Below are 19910 nucleotides of genomic sequence, written 5' to 3'. Positions count from 1 at the left end.
TGACATAAGGCAACCGGCCATAAGGTCAACTGGCCTTACTATCACTTTGAATGGCCATAAGTTTGATTGAAACTTTGCACACGTACCAAGGCTCGATGACAATGTATTAATGTGATGGTGCGGTGACATAAGGTCAATTGGCCTTTTTACCAATTTGAATGGCCATAAGTTTGATTGAAACTTTGCACACGTATCAGGGCTCGATGACAATGCATTAATGTGATGGTGTGGTGACATAAGGTCAACGGTCATAAGGTCGATTGGCCTTATTATCACTTTGAATGGCCATAAGTTTGATTGAAACTTTTCACACGTATCAAGGCTCGATGACAATGCATTAATGTGATGGTGCGGTGACATAAGCTCAATTGGCCTTATTACCACTTTGAATGGCCATAAGTTTGATTGAAATTTTGCACACGTAACAAGGCTCAATGACAATGCAATAATGTGATGGTGGGGTGACATAAGGTTAACGGACATAAGGTCAATTGAACTTATGACCATCCCAAATGGCCATAGATTTGAAACCTTGCACATAATGCGAAGAACGCATTCCTTTATTAATGATAGAAGGGGATGCATGGCACATCTACAACAGAGCATTCTGAAGCCCTTTTTAACACGCTTTTATTAGCTTGGCCTGTATCTATCTTTATATCTATGTATCCATGTATGTATGTAACGGAATGTGGAGTGGAGCCGAGAGCCCTGGTAATGCAGAGCTCCGAACTCCGTTGCACCTTTTGAAGCATTTTAAGATAGGTACTTTTAGCTAGTGCAGGCCACCAGACCAAGGCACCATAAAGAAGAATCGGGCGCACAATGGTTATGTAAATCCAGTAGGTCACCTTAGGGGAGAATCCCCAGGAGGTGCCAATTGCCCTCTTGCAGGTGAACAGCTCTGCTGTTGCCTTCGTGGATCGCTCCACTATTTGTTCACTCCATAATAGCTTCCTATCCAGAATGACTCCCAAATACTTGACTTGATCGCTAAACGCTAAAAACGTACCTCCAATTCTTGGCGGTGTAAGATTTGGTACTTTGTACCTCCTCGTGAAGAGGACAAGCTCGATTTTATCCGGGTTGACTTCCAACCTGTGGCGGGTTGTACTCCTGGGGCAGCTGCAGGATGTCAGCTGGGTCCGTTGGCGTCACTGGAACCCAGGCTCTAGCCCGTGGTCGTGAGGGGATATCACGCGCCTCCACTACCTTGAGGCGCGCCCGGATTTACCACCCCTATCAGCGTGACGGCGGCCCTATAGAGGTTTACTGACCTGGCGTCGCCACAGGCAATTAGCTTGACATTGCGCTGGAACCACCCTGCATCGGTGTAAGATGGCGGTGGACCAGGGTTGTCTCGCGGCCTCGATCCACTCCCACTGTTGTTTCGGGATCCTGCCATCTGCGCTGCTCTCGTGTATAATGCCAATGATCTGCCGACACTTAGCAATTTCGGCGAAAGATCGCGTCCAGCCTCCCTGCGTCTTGGCCTTTTTCGGTGCCGTGGGGTTGGATTCATCCATGGACCGCTGGCGTTTCGAGGATTCATCACTCTCGACTAAAACTTTTAAAATTACTTGAACTAAAAAATTTAAAATGAATAATAGTTTAAAAAAACTAAAAAAACACGCTTTTATAGCTTACCGAACTAAAAAAAAAGAAAATAATTTTCAGTTAAAAGGAGTTTATATAACAGTAGTAGAAGGTCAAACAATCATTTATAGTTAATCACCTCAAAATAAAATTTAAGTTATTAACAAAATAATTCAATTCACAGTAAAAAGCGTGGGGTGCTTGATATTGAATGTTACAATCATTCTATTGGCAACTATCTGAGTGGAAAGATATGAAATGTAGTCAAATGCACCCCACGCTTTTTAATCTGAATTAAATTATTCTGTTAATAACTTAAATTTTATTATAATTTTATTTTGAGGTGATTAACTATAAATGATTGTTTGACCTTCTACTACTGTTATATAAACTCTTTTTAACTGAAAATTATTTTCTATTTTTTAGTTCGGTTAGCTATAAAAGCGTGTTTTTTAGTTTTTTTAAACTATTTTTTATTTTATAATCTCGTATGGAGAAGATGTTTTTCCAAACTTAACTTTTTCAGTATTATAAAAAAAAAATAAAAATAAATGAAAGGCGCGATAACCTCCGAAGAGATCTAAGGCCGAGCTTCTCTTCCAATTTGCGTCGTGCTCCTCTTGATTTTCCCTACAAATTGGCCGGACGGGACCTACATGTTTTATGCCGACTCCGAACGGCATCTGCAAAGCAGATGAGTTTTCACTGAGAGCTTTTCATGGCAGAAATACACCCGGAGTGCTTGCCAAACACTGCCGAGGGGCGACCCCGCTTAGAAAAATTTTCTTCTAATTGAAAAATCTTATTTCTAAAATTTTGATGTTGCTCTGCCCGGGAGTTGAACCCAGGGCATACGGTGTGATAGGCGGAGCACGCTACCATCACACCACGGTGGCCGCCAAGTATTACTAATGTATTATAATCATATTATTATTAAATATGTATATGAATCTATTTATAGTTGATATCTTCAGCCCATGATAAAAATATAGGAAAGTAAAACCATTCTCTCTTTTCGGCGGCTGTAATAATTTTTTGATTTTTAATAAAATTTTAAAATCTCACCCAAAAACTTTTTAGAAATGACAAACCAAAGGATACAAAGGATAAAAATATATCGAAAATTTGGTATGAATTTTTTTTAGTGCGGTTTTAAGTTTTTTTTTTTAAATTTGTAAGATTCAACCATGCATTGTCGTAATTTGCTCATACCAGCATTCCGCTTACTTCCATCATTAGAGATGTTGCAGGTCTTCGCAGCTGAACGATTCACCTAGCCTCACTGAGGAATATTAATTTGTGGAAGTTGAATTTTTCCGAAACCTCTTTCCCCCACTTTGGCGTTAAGTGGGACATCCCGATTTTGTTTTGATGACATGCAGAGAGCAGCGCACATATACATTTTCCTGTTTATCATCGACAGAACTAGGCGGCGTAGTCTTTTTCCCGTCCGTTCATGTATGTTTCTTATTTTTGTTGTACAAATCCCTCGCCTGGGTTAATAGAGCACTCAAGTCCAAGGAATGGAGCAGTTTCAATATGGTTTTAGCAGAAAAAAGTTAAAAAGTTGCTATTACAGATTTTTGTTCCACATTACTAACGAATGCATGATTTGTGCTATACACCAGGCTGGGGCCATAAGTACATAGAGATCGAAGTTGGGGCAGAGTAACACACATATCCTTCGGAACTGTGCATTCTTCTTCGACAATGTCTGCAAAGGAGGGAGCCTGAGTTTTGAAGGAAATCGAGTCTGTGATGCGTTCGTGTTGCTCTGGATCATAGGGCTTATGCAGATGTCTTCTTATCTACGCTGGATGCGCAACTACATTAATTAATTGTCTTTTGGGATGGCTCGATGCTCAGACGTCTTAAGAAGATATTTCGTTGCAGCGATTTGAGAATTTTTATGTATTTTTGTACATTGTGGGCAATTTCAGATGCATTTGTATTGAAGCAGAGACTGTGTTCGAACGTCACAACCAAACGTTTTTGGGGTTCCACAGTAGTAACGTGCAAGTCCGCTGATGTGGAAAATTTGAAGAAACAAGGGATACAAATGTTTATTTTGCAGCATAGTTTTCTTTTGTTGATTCCAATCTGCCAAAAAAATTTTGCCCCGGGCGCAAGAAAACCTCACTACGCCACTGAGGAGACATAAATAACCAGCTGTTCGCGAAAAATTTAGGCCTTAGGAGAAATGGGTGAAGAAGGTATCCGAAAGTAGGTATAAAAACAGCGCAACCTGAGGAATAATGAATCAGTTTGATTTAAACACACTGTCAGTGAAGTACGCAAGTATGGTAATTGTGAAGTAGAGCAGTAAATAAATACCATTTTGCCATACTGAATATTGAAGTTATTTATTCGACAGTTCAGCGATTCGAACTTTAACAGTAGGTGCATAGTAATCAGAATTTCCGAAAATTCATTAAAATCTGTATGTTACATATCTTCATAATGTTATAAAACACGTACATTTCGACAGTACTTTCTCAAACAAAAAGTCGCAAACCCATTCATGGCAGTCTCAATAATACTCCACATACTGGGAGGTAAATCCGACATTTGAAGGTAAGTACCAAAAGAGATGGTTTTAATAATGGCAGCACTGCTTCCGCTTACGTGTAAGAAAAAAAGAAAAATCAGGCAACGTCTTTAGGTGAGTTTATAGATGAGTTGGCGTCAAAAGTCCCATCAATATAAAATAATTGATGTTTGCTAAGTTTATTGAACATAATTGATTGCTACTCATGACTGGTCGGATCTTTATTCATGTAACGATGTCGACTCAGCGACTTCAAGATTTTACGGCATTCTTGATGCCTCCTTTGAAAGTTGTATACCCCTTCGATGTGTTAGCGCTGGTACAAGTAAACCAACTTGGTTCACAAGACAACTTATAAGACTTAATAATATTAAATCTAAGCTTTATAAACGTTTCAAGAGATCAGGATCTTCTTCCAATTTTTCTAAAAATTCAATTGCTCGTTGCAGTTTTCATCGTCTAACCCAAGAATGTTATAAGTTGTACCTAAGCAGTTGCAAATTTCAATTTTTCAACAATCTGAAAAGATTTTACAGTTTTGTTAATGCTAAGAGGAAAACATCTGGTTTTCCCGCTACCTTTTTTTTGGTTGCAAGAATGTCATTTCTGATAATGTAATTGCGGAATTATGTGCAGATTTCTTCAAGTCGACCTACTCATCCAAACGTTTTCAACCCGGTCAATACTCGTACAACTTGGATATTTTGAATTTCATTCCTAATCCAGTAATTGATAAGAATACTGTTCTTCAGAGCCTTCTAGGTTTGAAACCTAGTCGGGTCCAGATGGTATTCCTAGTTGTGTGCCCAAATACTGTGCAGTTAATTTATCTGAGCCGACACACAAATTATTCCAATTATCTATGGAATCTGCCACTTTTCCATTGATTTGGAAGAAATGATTTATTATACTTTGCACAAAAAAGGTGGTAGGTCCAGTATCGAGAACTATAGAGGTATAGCTAAGCTTTCAGCTATTCCCGAAACATTTGAGCAAATGATTACATATCAGCTTCAACACATGTGTAGCTCCATATTATCGCCCTGCCAGCATGGTTTTGTCCCGCGTAGATCAACCACTACTAACTTGCTAGAGTGTACTTCTTTTGTAATGGATGGATTTTTAAACAATAGGCAAACGGATGTGATCTATACCGACTTCAATAAAGCGTTTGACTCTGTCAATCATGAGCTTTTAGTTTACAAACTTCATTTCCTTGATTTTCCGAAGCATTTACTTTTATGGCTGGAAAGCTATCTCGCGAATTGTACTCAACAAGTTTTGTTTAAAAACAGTCTTTCAAGGTTGTTTGATGTAACATCTGGTGTGCCTCAGGGTAGTCATTTGGGTCCGTTACTTTTTACCTTGTTTAAAAATTACTTACCACAAATTCTCATACATTCCCGAACTCTTATGTATGCGGATGATATTAAACTTTGCTACTCATACTTGCCTTCGGGGACCTTACGCGTTTTGAACTGTTCGAAGTGCAAACTAATGACATTTCACCGAGTGAAGCCAAGTTTGACATCGAATACGTTAAACAGCACGCCTTTGGAACGTATATCTGTTGTAAGTGAACTAGGAATTCTTTTTGATCCAAAACTGACTTTTAATACGCATATTTCATCAATGGTAAGAAAAGCAATGGGTATACTCGGTTTCGTGAAGCGATGGGCTAAGGAGTTTAATGATCCCTATCTGACTAAGATCGTCTACACATCGTTGGTACGATCAATCTTAGAGTACTGTTGCCACCATACAGAAATAGGCTTCTCCTTATTAATCTACCAACTTTAGAAAAACGAAGAACTTTACTCTGGGTAATGTTCATCCATAAGCTCATTATGGGCGAGATTGACTCCTCTGATATTGTTAGTCGACTATATTTTGCTGTTCCTGGTAGAAAGTCCAGGCACTTCGTGCCTTTTCATTTACCACTTTGTCGGCAAAATTTTGCCAAAAATTATGCACTGCGTAACTGGTGTTCGCACTACAACAACTTGTATAACTGCATCAGCTTTGAATGTTCGTTTTCCGCGTTGCATAATTCGACTTTAATCCAAATAAATAGATAAATAAATAAATAAATAATAAATGGAATTAAGCAAATAGCTGCTTACACAAACATAAGTTTACAGAGCACAATTTGCTTCCAAATAATGATTTGACTCAAACTTGCATTCACCAAAAATGCTATATGTACATATGTATTAAAGATGCCAAAATTAAGAGAAAATTATGATCCCGGTATTTCTTTATATTTTATCGCCTTGGCACTGCAGGAGGGGTGACATAGTCTCAAGTTTCTTCTTGTCCAAACGGGACAAGAATTTTTATACTCAGTTGAGCAGAGCTCACAGAGTATATTAACTTTGATTGGATAACGGTTGGTTGTACAGGTATAAAGGAATCGAGATAGATATAGACTTCCATATATCAAAATCATCAGTATCGAAAAAAAATTTGATTGAGCCATGTCCGTCCGTCCGTCCGTCATGGTGTTAATGAGTATTTTAAAAGGGAGTGGGCCTTAGTTCTATGGGTGGACGGCTTTTCGGAATATCGATATAAAGGTGGACCAGGGGTGACTCTAGAATTTGTTTGTACGATATATGTATCAAATGAAAGGTGTTAATGAGTATTTTAAAAGGGAGTGGGCCTTAGTTCTATAGGTGGACGCCTTTTCGAGATATCGCCATAAAGGTGGACCAGGGGTGACTTTAGAATTTGTTTACGATATGGGTATCAAATGAAAGGTGTTAATGAGTATTTTAAAAGGGATTGGGCCTTAGTTTCTTAGGTGGATGCCTTTTCGGGATATCGTTATAAAGGTGGACCAGGGGTGACTCTAGAATGCGTTTGTACATTATGGGTATCAAACGAAAGGTGATAATGAGTATTTTAAAAGGGAGTGGGCCTTAGTTCTATATTTCGATATATCGCCATAAAGGGGGACCAGGGGTGACTCTATAATGTGTTTGTACCAGACCTGTTAAATTTGAATTAGCATTAGTAATCAATTAATTAGATGCCTATTTTAATGGCCAATGATTATTTCAATTGTTTTCCGTAAAAAGCAATTACTAATTGATTACCATTAAAAAAAATCAAAAAAAAAATCATGACTTTTTCCGATTATTGAAAAAAAATCAAAAAAATCAAAAATAATCAAAAGTAATCAAAAAAGGCCATTTTGATTACTTTTGATTATTTTTGATTTTTTCGATTTTTTTTGATTTTTTTTGATTTTTTTTGATTTTTTTTTGATTTTTTTTGATTATTTTTAATTATTTTTCTACTTTGTTGAAAGAAAAATTCTCGTTTGTTGCATGCACGGAATAATTTCTACATACAAGTACATTTTAGGATGCAATATTAAATCGTAACCGCTTATCGAGGCAAATATATACATGCATCATATAGGATAAGTATATACACGTGCATAATTTGCTACACCCATTTATAAAATAATAACGATACTCTATGGTTCCCACTCCCTTTTAAAATACTCATTAACACCTTTCATTTGATACCCATATCATAACAAATTCTAGAGTCACCCCTGGTCCACCTTTATGGCGATATCACGAAAATGCGTCCACCTATAGAGCTAAGGCCCACTCCCTTTTAAAATACTCATTAACACCTTTCATTTGATACCCATGTCATACAAACAAATTCTAGAGTCACCCCTGGTCCACCTTTATGGCGATATTTCGAAAATGCGTCCACCTATAGAACTAAGGCCCACTCCCTTTTAAAATACTCATTAGCACCTTTCATTTGATACCCATATCGTACAAACAAATTCTAGAGTCACCCCTGGCCCACTTTTATAACGATATCCCGAAAAGGCGTCCACCTATAGAGCTAAGGCCCACTCCCTTTTAAAATACTCATTAACACCTTTCATTTGATACCCATATCGTACAAACAAATTCTAGTGTGACCCCTGGTCCACCTTTATGACGATATCTCGAAAAGGCGTCCACCTATAGAACTAAGGCCCACTCCCTTTTAAAATACTCATTAGCACCTTTCATTTGATACCCATATCGTACAAACAAATTCTAGAGTCACCCCTGGTCCACCTTTATAAAGATATCTCGAAAAGGCGTCCACCTAGAGAACTAAGGCCCACGCCCTTTTAAAATATTCATTAACACCTTTCATTTGATACCCATATCGTACAAACAACACATTCAAGGGTTACCCAGGTTCATTTTCCTACATGGTGATTTTCCCTTATTTTGTCTCCATAGCTCTCAACTGAGTATGTAATGTTCGGTTACACCCGAACTTAGCCTTCCTTACTTGTTATAAGATATTTTTGTATTTTCATTTAAAGGGGTGAGACTGTACTGTCGCCCATAGCAAAAAGGCAGTAAAGTGTAAAAAGGGAAATCAGAGAAATATGAAGTGCGAGTTTTACGCTTGTTTTAACTAAATAACTAGTTTTATTTGGTAAAAATCAAAAATTAATGAATATGATCTATTAAACGGCCTTAGAGGGAGCCATTATCATGTGATTTTGGTACATAATGGTACGAGTTGCCTTCATGTCTTTTAATCTTACAACAATGAAATGAAATTTACTGTTTTTTATACTTTTTTTTATAGAATAGCTTAACTTAAACTGCTTTTATACTTAGAAATCATTCTTTCAGTAAAACTTTATTATAATATTATTTTTATATTAAAATACAACAATTTAGTATTATAATGGTTACAGCAGCGACGCCTAAACGTTGCCGATGAAGGAAGTTGGCAGTTCCCGAAATGGATATATACAACGAGCTTTGGCAGTTGTCTAAATTTTTGATTTCTTCTATTCTAATTTAAACATTTTTTTCATTTAAGAAAAAAGGCCATAACAATAATCAGATAAAATAATCATTGTTAGGCCTTGAGCTCGATTCGAACGCTGTATTAAATAAATTATAAAATTTTTATGTTTAACCAATTTTCAAATAAAAAAGGCAGTAATACTGCTTTCTTGCTTTGGAAAATTGATTTACTGCTTTTTTGGTTATGAGAATTAAGATGTTCGAAATAAAAAATAAATCCCAAATCTTGTTTTATCTTAATATTTGAACTTTTAATGCTCAGTTTTGAAATTAATCAGTAAATTGGTGTCGCAGAAGTATATTGGCATCAAAATCCTTAAAAGGCAGTATGTGAATTTTCTGCCTTTTTGATATGGATGGCAGTGTATTTAGTTGATTTATAAGAACCAGCCTAGTATAAAATTTGTTCACTGAACAAACAAACATGAGCACAAAACCAATATTTTGTGATTAGTGCATACTTTAGGAGTTGTATTTAATTAATTTTTACATGTTAAAGAACTGATAACTTAAAATATCGAAAACTCGTTTTCAATATAATAAATCGCCATTAGTAGGGAAATCTAACAAAAATTAAGTAGAGCACACATATCTCTAATATATGACGTATACATATGTACATAATACATATAAAGTTTTCTTTGATTATGGATTTTTAACACTTGAAAGATTAAAGTACTTACAACAACAACAAAAAAAAAAAATAACTGCTAAAACTTAAAATAAATCACTTGCCCCGCCTATTGGTATCGATGTATTGAAATTTTTAGCGCTTCGTAGATCTAGACCTAAGCAGAGCTGAATCAAAAATGTAAATAAATTATAAATTAAACAATTGCTTCAAATAAATGTTGTCATACATTTAAAAGCAATAAGGGCAACCCCGATCTTCATCTCTGAAGTTATGTATACTACCGGATTGCAAAACCCAACACGCGACAATTCATTTAATTGATTCAATCATACTCTCACCAATCACAGATAAAACTCCTTATAAAAACTTATAGCGTTGTACAACAGCAATTTTAGAAACATGCTAACCATGGAATTTTTCTGGAAGGTAGCTGCGCATAGGTAACTTTTTCTGAACAAACTTATATATTGAACCTATATTTAAAAGTAAAACTGGTCACAAAGTGTCCTTCTGCCCGATGTACGGAACCTGATGAGATTAGGTTTTATTGCCTGAGAAGATATTGGTCCTTATTAGAAATATAACATTTTGAACTAAGACGTGGAACTTCCACTGCTTCTCCTTCCATCAGTTTTACACATTTTTCCGAATCCATTAGAAAATTAGCTACGTGTTGATACAAAATGTTACTTAATAATTACTCAGCATTTTTACTTCTGCACTGAAAAAAAAAATTGGAAAGACTAATCGTGCCGAGTGTTAGCATGAATTGTTAAGCTTTGTATAGGGAGGCGCAATATTTTGCAGAGCCCTGAAATTGTAACTCCTTTAAAGTTGCTACAACTTCACATAATACCTCTTGTGAGGACTTGATCTCTTAGTGCAAATATATAATATTTAAATATTCAGCGAAAATGATCTGTAGATGCGAAGTTCGTTTTCTATAAAATACACATGTTGTAAGAAAAATTTCTAATTTTGTTGTACTGTATAACTAAACGAGCACATGTGGGTGAAACAGTAAATTATTAGCTACTTCTGCGCTACGACTTATTTTTAGTTATTTGGTTTTTAGATTTCAGTGCGCGATATTGATTAAATCGATTGGCACTCAGACATCTGTCACTATATACATGGTATTCCTTCAAAATCGATATTGTCTAATTGTTGTTAGGTGACGCCAACTTAGACGATAGATAACTTAAGTTTTAGCCCTTGAAGCGCAAGTATGTATGTACAGGTTGCTATCATGTACAATGTTTTTTCGCATTTAAAATAAAGCACTTAGACTAAGTATAGTTTAATGAAAACAAGTGTGTATTTGCTAGCAAACATGTTGCACTTTTTACTGTAAAACATTCACTTCTCCCCGACCATCCTCTACCTTTACTTAGTTATTATGAAAAGTGTATTAACCTTTAATATTGTGCAGCATTTAGGTCAGCATCTGAAATAAAAAGACATCAGTGATACTCCCAAAAAAAAAAAGTAGCTGCGTATTGAAATTGGGAAACATTTTTCTGACTTTCGGGACAATGGGGAGCACAAAGTGAGATCACATTGTTCCCATTACCTATTGATGTGAGCGACAGTAATATGTGGCGAAGTTTCTTTCCCACAGCAGACCCAACACAACAGCTCTATATAGCGCTTTCCTCCTTATGTCCCGTATGATAGACGTCGCAGGACCCTAATGTCGCTTTGCCTTGCTCTATTCATCGTACTTCAGGAAAAAGGTGTCTCATCCGAGGCTTTTTAGTTAGTTGTTTTGTCGCTGGTAGGGGGTTTTACGTGCCGGTTCTCAAGCCCAGGATTTGGACTTCAGTTATATACAAGAACATACCTTATAACAAGTATATGGTAAGAAAATACCATTGCATATTTTTATTTATTTTTAAATTGTTTATGTACATACTTTACTTCTCTTATATTATAATTTTGTTTAAGCCACATGTTGCTATTATAAGCATTTTTTTTTAATTTCCAATGATAATTTGACACAATTTTTTTCATGTTTTCTTTTTTTTTCATATTCGTAATTTATACTCTATTTATGTACATACGAGTAGATATGTACTTTAAACAAGCGTATTCATCAAGTTAAGCATTTGGGCTGGTACTCTGGCATAATGCATCAACTAACATTTGTACAAACAAACAAACAAAGATTCGGCATTTCTGGTCTTTAAAGATACTTTCTTATTATGATCAAGAACGGCGACTTATGATGATCGTAAATGGAGCTATGATTAAAATTGTAGATTGTATGAGCTATATGTCACATGTCACTTTTGATGGGACAAGCGAAAGTGATCAAAGCATGTAAGGTACCCAACGAAATTCGAGTATAATCTAACGGAGCTGACCGACAACAACTGCTTTTGTGGTACCTACATATAATAAAAAACAAAAATAAAAAAAAGACATAATTATTATTACTAGTATCGCCTGGGGTCGGAAATTCGACAAATGGAATTTCTTAGATGAGAGATGTCAAAACTGAGGCCAAAACTCTTCTTCCTATGATTTCTCCTTTTCTGTGCAACACGACGTTTAATCCAATTGTTACTATCCGAGCGAAACTTGTAAGCGATGTATCGTTTTTATTATTTCAACTCTTTCCAAAAAATTTACAGCATACACATTAAGTTACGATTTGTTCAAATTGGCGAACAATAGGTTAAAACATGTTTATTTTAAAGTTTTATGTTGAATTTTATTGACTAGTCATCAGTTTTATGAAGTTATAGTTCATAATACCCTACAAATGTCACAACCGTGGCATGTCCACAACCACATTTTTCATAACATTTTAGGTGATAACTTTTTTAATCTTTAATTACACGAGTAATAAACTGTCATTATATTAAATACTTGACTTAATCTGCAATAGTTGTTTTAATGATAACATTTCTGTTTTCGCTTTGTAAATTGATTTTGAAAAGTGTCCATGAGTTTTTGAGTAAAAAATGTTATTCAAATCCTTAGGTTGGTACTGCTTTATTGCACACTGGTTTGTGATATGTGAGTGTGCATTTTAATCAGCAAGTTTCCCCACATATTTCCATGTTAATGCTTGCAGTCTTAAAATAACTAATATCCATTTTTAAATACTGAAGATCTGGAAAAACGGTACGTATCAAAAAATTGTGTCACAACCGTGGCACTTGTATCTTTGTAGTTTTAAGTTATGTACCGTCTATTGTACCATTTTTCTTTAAAGTTTGTGGCATAACCTTAAAATTTTACGGAAAATCTTGCGATTCATACACGCTTTTTTTAATGAGCAATTTATTGTAAAAATGTCACAACCGCGGCACGCGTGTAATGTCACAACCGTGGCAGGTTTCAGTACCAAGGACAGAAATTAATAGCTGTAGCTTGTTCACTTTGGGAATGTTTTTTAGCTATAAAAACTCAAAGAAAAATGATTGAAAATATTTGAAAATCGATTTCTTTTTTCCAAAATTTTGGGTTAGTAAAACTGAAAGCGAATCAGTGATGTAGTATATGCGTATGGAAATGTGAATTCGTGCATATTTCATCGAAATCTGTCAAACGATGCGTCAAACAAAAGGGAGTTGTAAAATTTGCGTGTGCGTTTACAGATAGCATGTTAGAGTTCTGTGGATGCACACTTCTTTTTGTACGGCTTACCACTTTTGGTTAAAAGTTTCATAGAATCAATATCAATATCAATGTCAATTGACACCAAATTACAGTGATATACAAAGCTACTGTAGCTACGAATAAGTAACTATGTACGTATAATCCCAAAAAAAAAAAATTGAGTTTGTATGGGAGGTGTCACGCCCCTTTTTCTAATAAACTCCAGTTTTCATTAAAGCTTGTGCTTTAATAATGTTAGTAGCTCACCCACGTTTTAGTAATGTGACTTAATCGCTTCAGGGGATATGTGATATGGGAAGAAAAATTTGTATGGAAGGTACCACACCCCCTCTCACAATTCTTTCCACTTTTCTCCACTGATATAATATCGATGTTGGGCATCTGCCTGCCGTGTATCATTTGCCTGGAGGTAATGTTCTTAGGGATATTTGATTTTTCAATTGTTGGTATATATATCAGATGCCACGTCCCATAAATACCAAAAATACCCCCTACTCAATGAAGATTTTTTTTTTCTATAAGTAAATGCATATAACACCATTCAGACTTATTACTTATCTCAGTAAACCTCATTTTAATATCGTTAAACTAGTACTAAGTTAACCTGTAATCTAGTGAAAAAGGTGTGAATAACTTTGATCTTTCTTCGCTACACTTTTCACTTCTACACAAAGAAAAAGATGTTTTTTGTTTTCTTTTAAAAACGTTATAAATTTCAATTTTATTATATTTTATCATTTAATAGTTAATTAAATTAATTCAAACTTTAACACAAATATTGAAAACTCAAAGGGTTGAATATAAATATATACGAAAGAGGCGCGTCCGCGGTTGCCGGCTATTAGTACTTGACTAGTTGACAGCGATCATGTTGGTGCCGATGGCACTTCGGTGTTCGTCACTGAATGCGTTTGTAACCCTTCAACCATCACAGGAATGCGGGTACGAATCCCACTCGCGGGAGAAAAGGCTTTGAAGAGATTTACAAGGTATAATCGAAACAGCTGTCGCCTTCTTCGTCCTTATGTGACGTTGTTTAAATTTTTCCCAAATTATTAAATAAAAGATTATAAAAAAAAAAAAAATAAATGTAAGGCGCGATAACCTCCGGAGAGATCTAAGGCCGAGCTTCTCTTCCAATTTGCGTCGTGCTCCTCTTCATTTCCCCTACAAATTGGCCGGACGGGACCTACATGTTTTATGCCGACTCCGAACGGCATCTGCAAGGCAGATGAGTTTTCACTGAGAGCTTTTCATGGTATAAATACACCCGGAGCGCTTGCCAAACACTGCCGAGGGGCGACTCCGCTTAGAAAAATTTTCTTCTATTTGAAAACTCTTATTTCTAAAATTTTGATGTTGCTTTGCCCGGGGTTTGAACCCAGGGCATACGGTGTGGTAGGCGGAGCACGCTACCATCACTCCACGGTGGTCGCGAAAAAGAAAAGATTATAATTTATAATAATTATGATTTACGCTAAGGTGTTTGCATCATAACATAATAATTATCAAACAATTAAATTATAAAAGTCTCAAAATAAAAATTATGTGTGAATTGCAATCTTTTGTTCTTCGAAATTTTTTATTGCACACATTGCTGCGTTGAAAAACTTGGGGCTGCTTTGAAATTCGATGCTACTATTTCGGATTTTTTTTTTAATGTTTGGAAAGTGGCCAACTCCCAGTAACTTAAGAAGTCATCGTCGCAAGCAATATAGGAAACAAAACGCATCGGACTTCTATGCCGATAGAGATAAATACCCCACACTCGCAGTAGAGGAAAGCAACCTCCTCAGGGAGTCGCGCGCCACTCTAGCTCAACTTCGATCTGGATACTGCAACAGCTAAAACTCCTACCTAGACAGAATCAACCCTGACATACATACAAATCCTATGTCCTGCTAGCACGTGTCCCCACATGACACCAAACATCTTCTCAATAGCAACACCGAATCAACGCCTCTAGCTCGCTTTCCCTCTGTACTTTGTTCTTTTTATTCGATTTACTACTGTACTGGAGGTTGAGCTATCACATCCTATGAAAAAAGTACCAATCAGCGGATTTCCGACCGTCACCTGTTTGATTCCGATAACTGGGTTTACATGCCAACTATTTTTGTTAGGTACTTCATTATAATACGAATTTAAAAAGACGGTCATAGTAACTCGTTAACTAGCTGTGCTCCAGCCCACTTGCTTAGTTTGGTGAGTACCGCTATCGAAGTTATTTTTAACTTATTTATAATATATCTATTAAAATGTCTTATTTACTCTAACTTAATTGAATATATTCGCTTTAATCAGCTTTATCGCTACAACAAACAAATTTCTCGGTTTATTTTTGTTTGACAATAGCACTATATAGCATATACCTTATAACTTCAGCGCTTCCATGCTGTATTTAAAGCTTTCTACCTTCAACTTTGATTTTAAAAAAATATATACAGGCAATTCAAAAGATTTCCTATTCGCCGTATGTGCTATTATTTAAACAAATTTCATATTGGAAATCATGCAAACAACTCAAATCTTACAATGTTACATGAATACGACACTCTTGTGAATTGCCCAATAATATATATTGACCTATCCTAATATAAACGTCGTAACTTAAGTTTTCTTAACAAGGACGTATTCAATTCAATTCAATTCAATACAATTCAATTTTATTAAACATTTTGCTTACACCTATGTGCATAGTGAAATATATTCCAAAAAACAAGTGTAAAAACAATATTACAGCGAATATAAAAATACTATAGGTATAAGATTTTTAGGGTTTTTAGAAACATTAAAAGGATTAAAAGCAGAAAAACAAATAGCAAATTTCAGAATATTCAAATATATAGTCAATATTGAACATACAAATATTAGGTATTGGGCTGCGGCAAAACTTCGATTTCGTCGTATGGTTGTTCTAACAAAAAGGATTTCACATTCTTTAAAAATTGATTCGTATTTCTTATGGCTCGAATGCCGGCAGGTAGCGCGTTAAATAGCTAACGAGACAAGATAGTATAAAACCTGCTATAAAAAGTGGTTCTCCAAGAAGGTACTATTACGGTGTTGTGCGAGTTTATCCTCAGACTATAAATTTCCGATGTCATGCTTTCCAGGTAACCATACCTAATAAAAAATATTTTTAAGACTTTGAAATAATAAAGATTTCTTACTGGAAGAATCTGTAAACTCCTAAAGAGCTCTCTTGAGGGATGCGTCCAATTTACCTTGCATATTTTTCGAACAGCACTTTTTTGCAATATTAATAAAGGTTGGATCTTGTTTAGGCTAGCACCTCCCCAGCAAATGATACCATATAGCAATTTAGAGTGAAATAATGAGTAGTATACTGTTTTTAGGGTGCTTTTTGAGCAGTAACTTCTGAGGTGAAAGAGGCAGCGTAATGAAAATTTCAGATATTGTTTTAAGATCCACTCCTCCTTTCCACCAATTCATGTTTTTGTCTAGGGCGAGGCCTAGATACTGGAATTCATCTACTGTGTCAATTACAAAGCAATTGGTACTACAAGGTACATGAGAATTTAAAGTATTAGTTTTTAAATCTGGACACAAGTGATTGTGTAGGAGAAAACGTTCGCAACCTGAAGAATGAAAATTTATGTTTATATCTGGCGATAGCCTCGAGGTCAAACAAAAAAACATTAGCTTGGTTTTACTGCTGATTACGAGCTTGTGTTTCGCAAACAAAGTTCTTAACAGAGAAGCGTCGTAGTTTATATTTGCTATTAAGTCCACAGCATTGCTAGAGCCATACGCAATCGCAAGGTCATCAGCAAAAACAGTGACATTTCCTACGAAAGGCAAATGAAAGACTGAATTAACGTAAACTAAGAAGAGAATAGGACCCAGGACAGAACCTTGTGGAACCCCAATTGTTATTGAATTACTGCTGCTAAAATATCCGTGTAATTTAACCTTTTGCACCCTATTAGACAAGTACGACTTAAACCACTGTACAAACCCCCGGAAGCCGGGCCAAATTTAAGTTATGCAGTAAAATTTCATGGTCCACCGTATCAAAAGCCTTAGTAATGTCAACAAAGAGACTAGTGCTGTTTAGTTTACTATCGAGCTGTTTGTAAATGAAGGAGCAAAATTCTAAAAGGGCATCTTCAGTTGAACGTCCGGGCCTGAACCCAAACTGCTTCGAACTAAAAAACCCATTTATTTCAAGGAAACTTAAAATACGATTTTTAAATGCTTTTTTAAAAACCTTTGAAATAGATGGAAGTAGGGAAATCGGCCTATAATTGTTTTTATCTTTTTTGTTACCTTTTTTGGATAAAGGGACGATTATCGGTAATTTCAGCAGGTCCGGAAAAGTATACTGTTGTTAAAAATATATTTCAAAATATCCACTATATTAAGTGCAGTGCTCTTCAGTAGCTTATTTGAAATGCCGTCATACATACGAGAATTGGAGTTGTTTAAATTTTTAATAATTGCTAGATTCTCAGAACCTGTGAAAGCTTCAAATAAAAAACTATTGTGATTATATGTATCATTGTCAGAGAAGATACACTTGCAAGGAGTAGAGCTAGATTGCCCCACCGATACAAAAAAATCATTGAAGATACCAGACACAGTGGAAGGGTCTGAGATAGTATTCCCATTTTCGGTTAGAGTGACAGCCTGCTTATCATTTACGCGTTTCCGGTTAACGACACTATTAATAACTTCCCATTCTTTTTTCGAATTACCTCGGCAGTCTAAGAATCTATCACGGAAAAAGCTATCACGTTGAGATTGAAAATCTTTATTTAGCTGCTTGCATAACTTGTTATATCGAGAACAAAGTTCCCGATTTGATGGATGCTTACGGCATTTACCACCTAGCTTATTTTTAGATTAGCTTTCCTAATGAGGTTATCATTAATCCAGGGTTTAAGTTTAGTCTTTAACTTCCGTGGAGTATATGTGTAGCTTGCAGACCGTATGTGAGAATTCATTATGTCGATAAAAATTGCGCACGCTTTAGAAATATTCCTCTCATTGTAAACCCTAACCCAATCTTCATGGCGTAGCCCTCATTCAATATCGAATAATTGATTTTATTTATCACGCCTTTATTTCTTGGTTTCTTATTCACGTAATAGAAATTAGCAATTTTAATTCCAGTCATAGTATGGTCGGTAATTTGAAGATCCAAGTTAATACCTGTGCAAGCACAAATGCTACTGATTCTACAAAAAACATGATCCAAGCAAGTTCCAGAGCTAATTCTTGTTGGTTCATTTACATAAGAAATAAATCCATGACTTGCATATCACACGGTCGTATCTGTGCGAAGTCATTGGTAAAGCCGTACTTCACCGTGTAAAAATCCATTTACATATAAATTAGCAGACACATGAATTTATTTATGTTACAGCTTGCCGATCTAAGTTCTTTACAAGCTTTGGGGAGGAAATAAATTAAGTTTAATTCACATCTATTCTGACAGAAAACAAATTTTTTCAGTTACAATCTTCATAACCGGTCTCCTTAAATCCGAATTTATTAAAGACTTCGGTGGGATACGACCTTATTAATACAATGACTGAGATACGTCCTTGTTAACAAAACTTTTAAGTTACCACCTCTATACTTATTAGAATAAGTCGATATGCATTTATGTGTATTTCCCTGCAGAGAAAAGCCCAACCAGTCAGATTAAATATTAGTTTGCTACCAGAATCTTCTCATTGATAATAATTTTGTCCCACAATTTCATTTTAATTTTGCTGTTTTCATAATTTCAAGTTAATTTTGCTGTTTTTGGCACCAGGGCTCGAGCCCATAAGAAAGTTTATTTACCATGCCCGTCGGCATTTGAACTTCCCATAACTGTACTACACCTTTTTTAGCTATAGTTCAGAAAGTTGCAATCTAAGTTCAGAAAATTACAACTGAATTTCAAAAAGTTACAGTTGTAGTTCAGAATTGTGATTTTGACTACAAATGAAAACTCTGTAACTTTCTGAACTACAAATATAGTTTTCTGAACTATAAATGAAAATTCTGTACTTCAACTTCGGCTTTCTGAACTAGCATTGTAAGTTTCTGAACTGCAAATGGCAATTCTGAACTTTAACTGCTAGTTTTCTGAACTATAACTAAACATCTTAGAGTGAATTTCATGCTACGTTAGAACTAAATACCTGCTCCTTGTTTTTGGTCTCCCTGCAAGGTATATATGTATGTATGTATATCTAGAGTAATTGCAAAAACTATTAACTATTTAGAATTTCAAAAAGGCACTTTTGTGCATAAAAATCAATCCCCACGGGCAATTTAACGATTCTCTTCTTCTTCCTCTTGCAAACGCAGAATATCAGCTTTATTCATAAAATAATAGCTAGGCTGACGTCCTTTCAGATCCTTCATTATACGCTTGGCACCTTTTTGTATGAGTATGCGACTTAAGCTTTCGACAGCATTTGTGCCCATCGCATAATGCAAAGGAGTCCGTTCCAGCTAGAATTATATAACAAATTAGTACATAATAGCTAACCAATTTTGTTAAAAAAAGTTATCAAAAATATTTACTCACATTATCACCGATTTTCAAAACTTCTGGATAAACACTCACAAAGTGTTCAACAATTTCCTCGTTTTCCTTCAGTACGGCAATATGCAAAGCTGTGCGTCC

At 35.6% G+C, this 19910-nt stretch overlaps 1 protein-coding gene across 3 annotated transcripts in view; it reads right to left on the bottom strand.

Annotated features, from left to right (window-relative positions):
* Positions 1–11516: 11516 nt before the first annotated feature.
* Positions 11517–19910, bottom strand: part of LOC137245613 (arginine kinase Lit v 2.0101-like) — a 104201-nt gene continuing 95807 nt past the window's right edge. For all 3 annotated transcript variants that reach the window (XM_067776561.1, XM_067776562.1, XM_067776565.1), the window contains 2 exons: positions 19812–19909; positions 11517–19735 (listed from right to left, as the gene is read on the bottom strand). In XM_067776561.1, coding sequence (XP_067632662.1) covers positions 19553–19735; positions 19812–19909 — 281 coding nt within the window. In that variant the 3' untranslated portion in view covers positions 11517–19552. The remainder of the gene's footprint in view (positions 19736–19811; position 19910) is intronic.

Source organism: Eurosta solidaginis, chromosome 3 (assembly GCF_040869045.1).
Source record: "Eurosta solidaginis isolate ZX-2024a chromosome 3, ASM4086904v1, whole genome shotgun sequence".
Taxonomy (NCBI): domain Eukaryota; kingdom Metazoa; phylum Arthropoda; class Insecta; order Diptera; family Tephritidae; genus Eurosta; species Eurosta solidaginis.
Note: the sequence above shows the minus strand (reverse complement) of the source record. Positions and strands in the feature narration are given on the sequence as shown.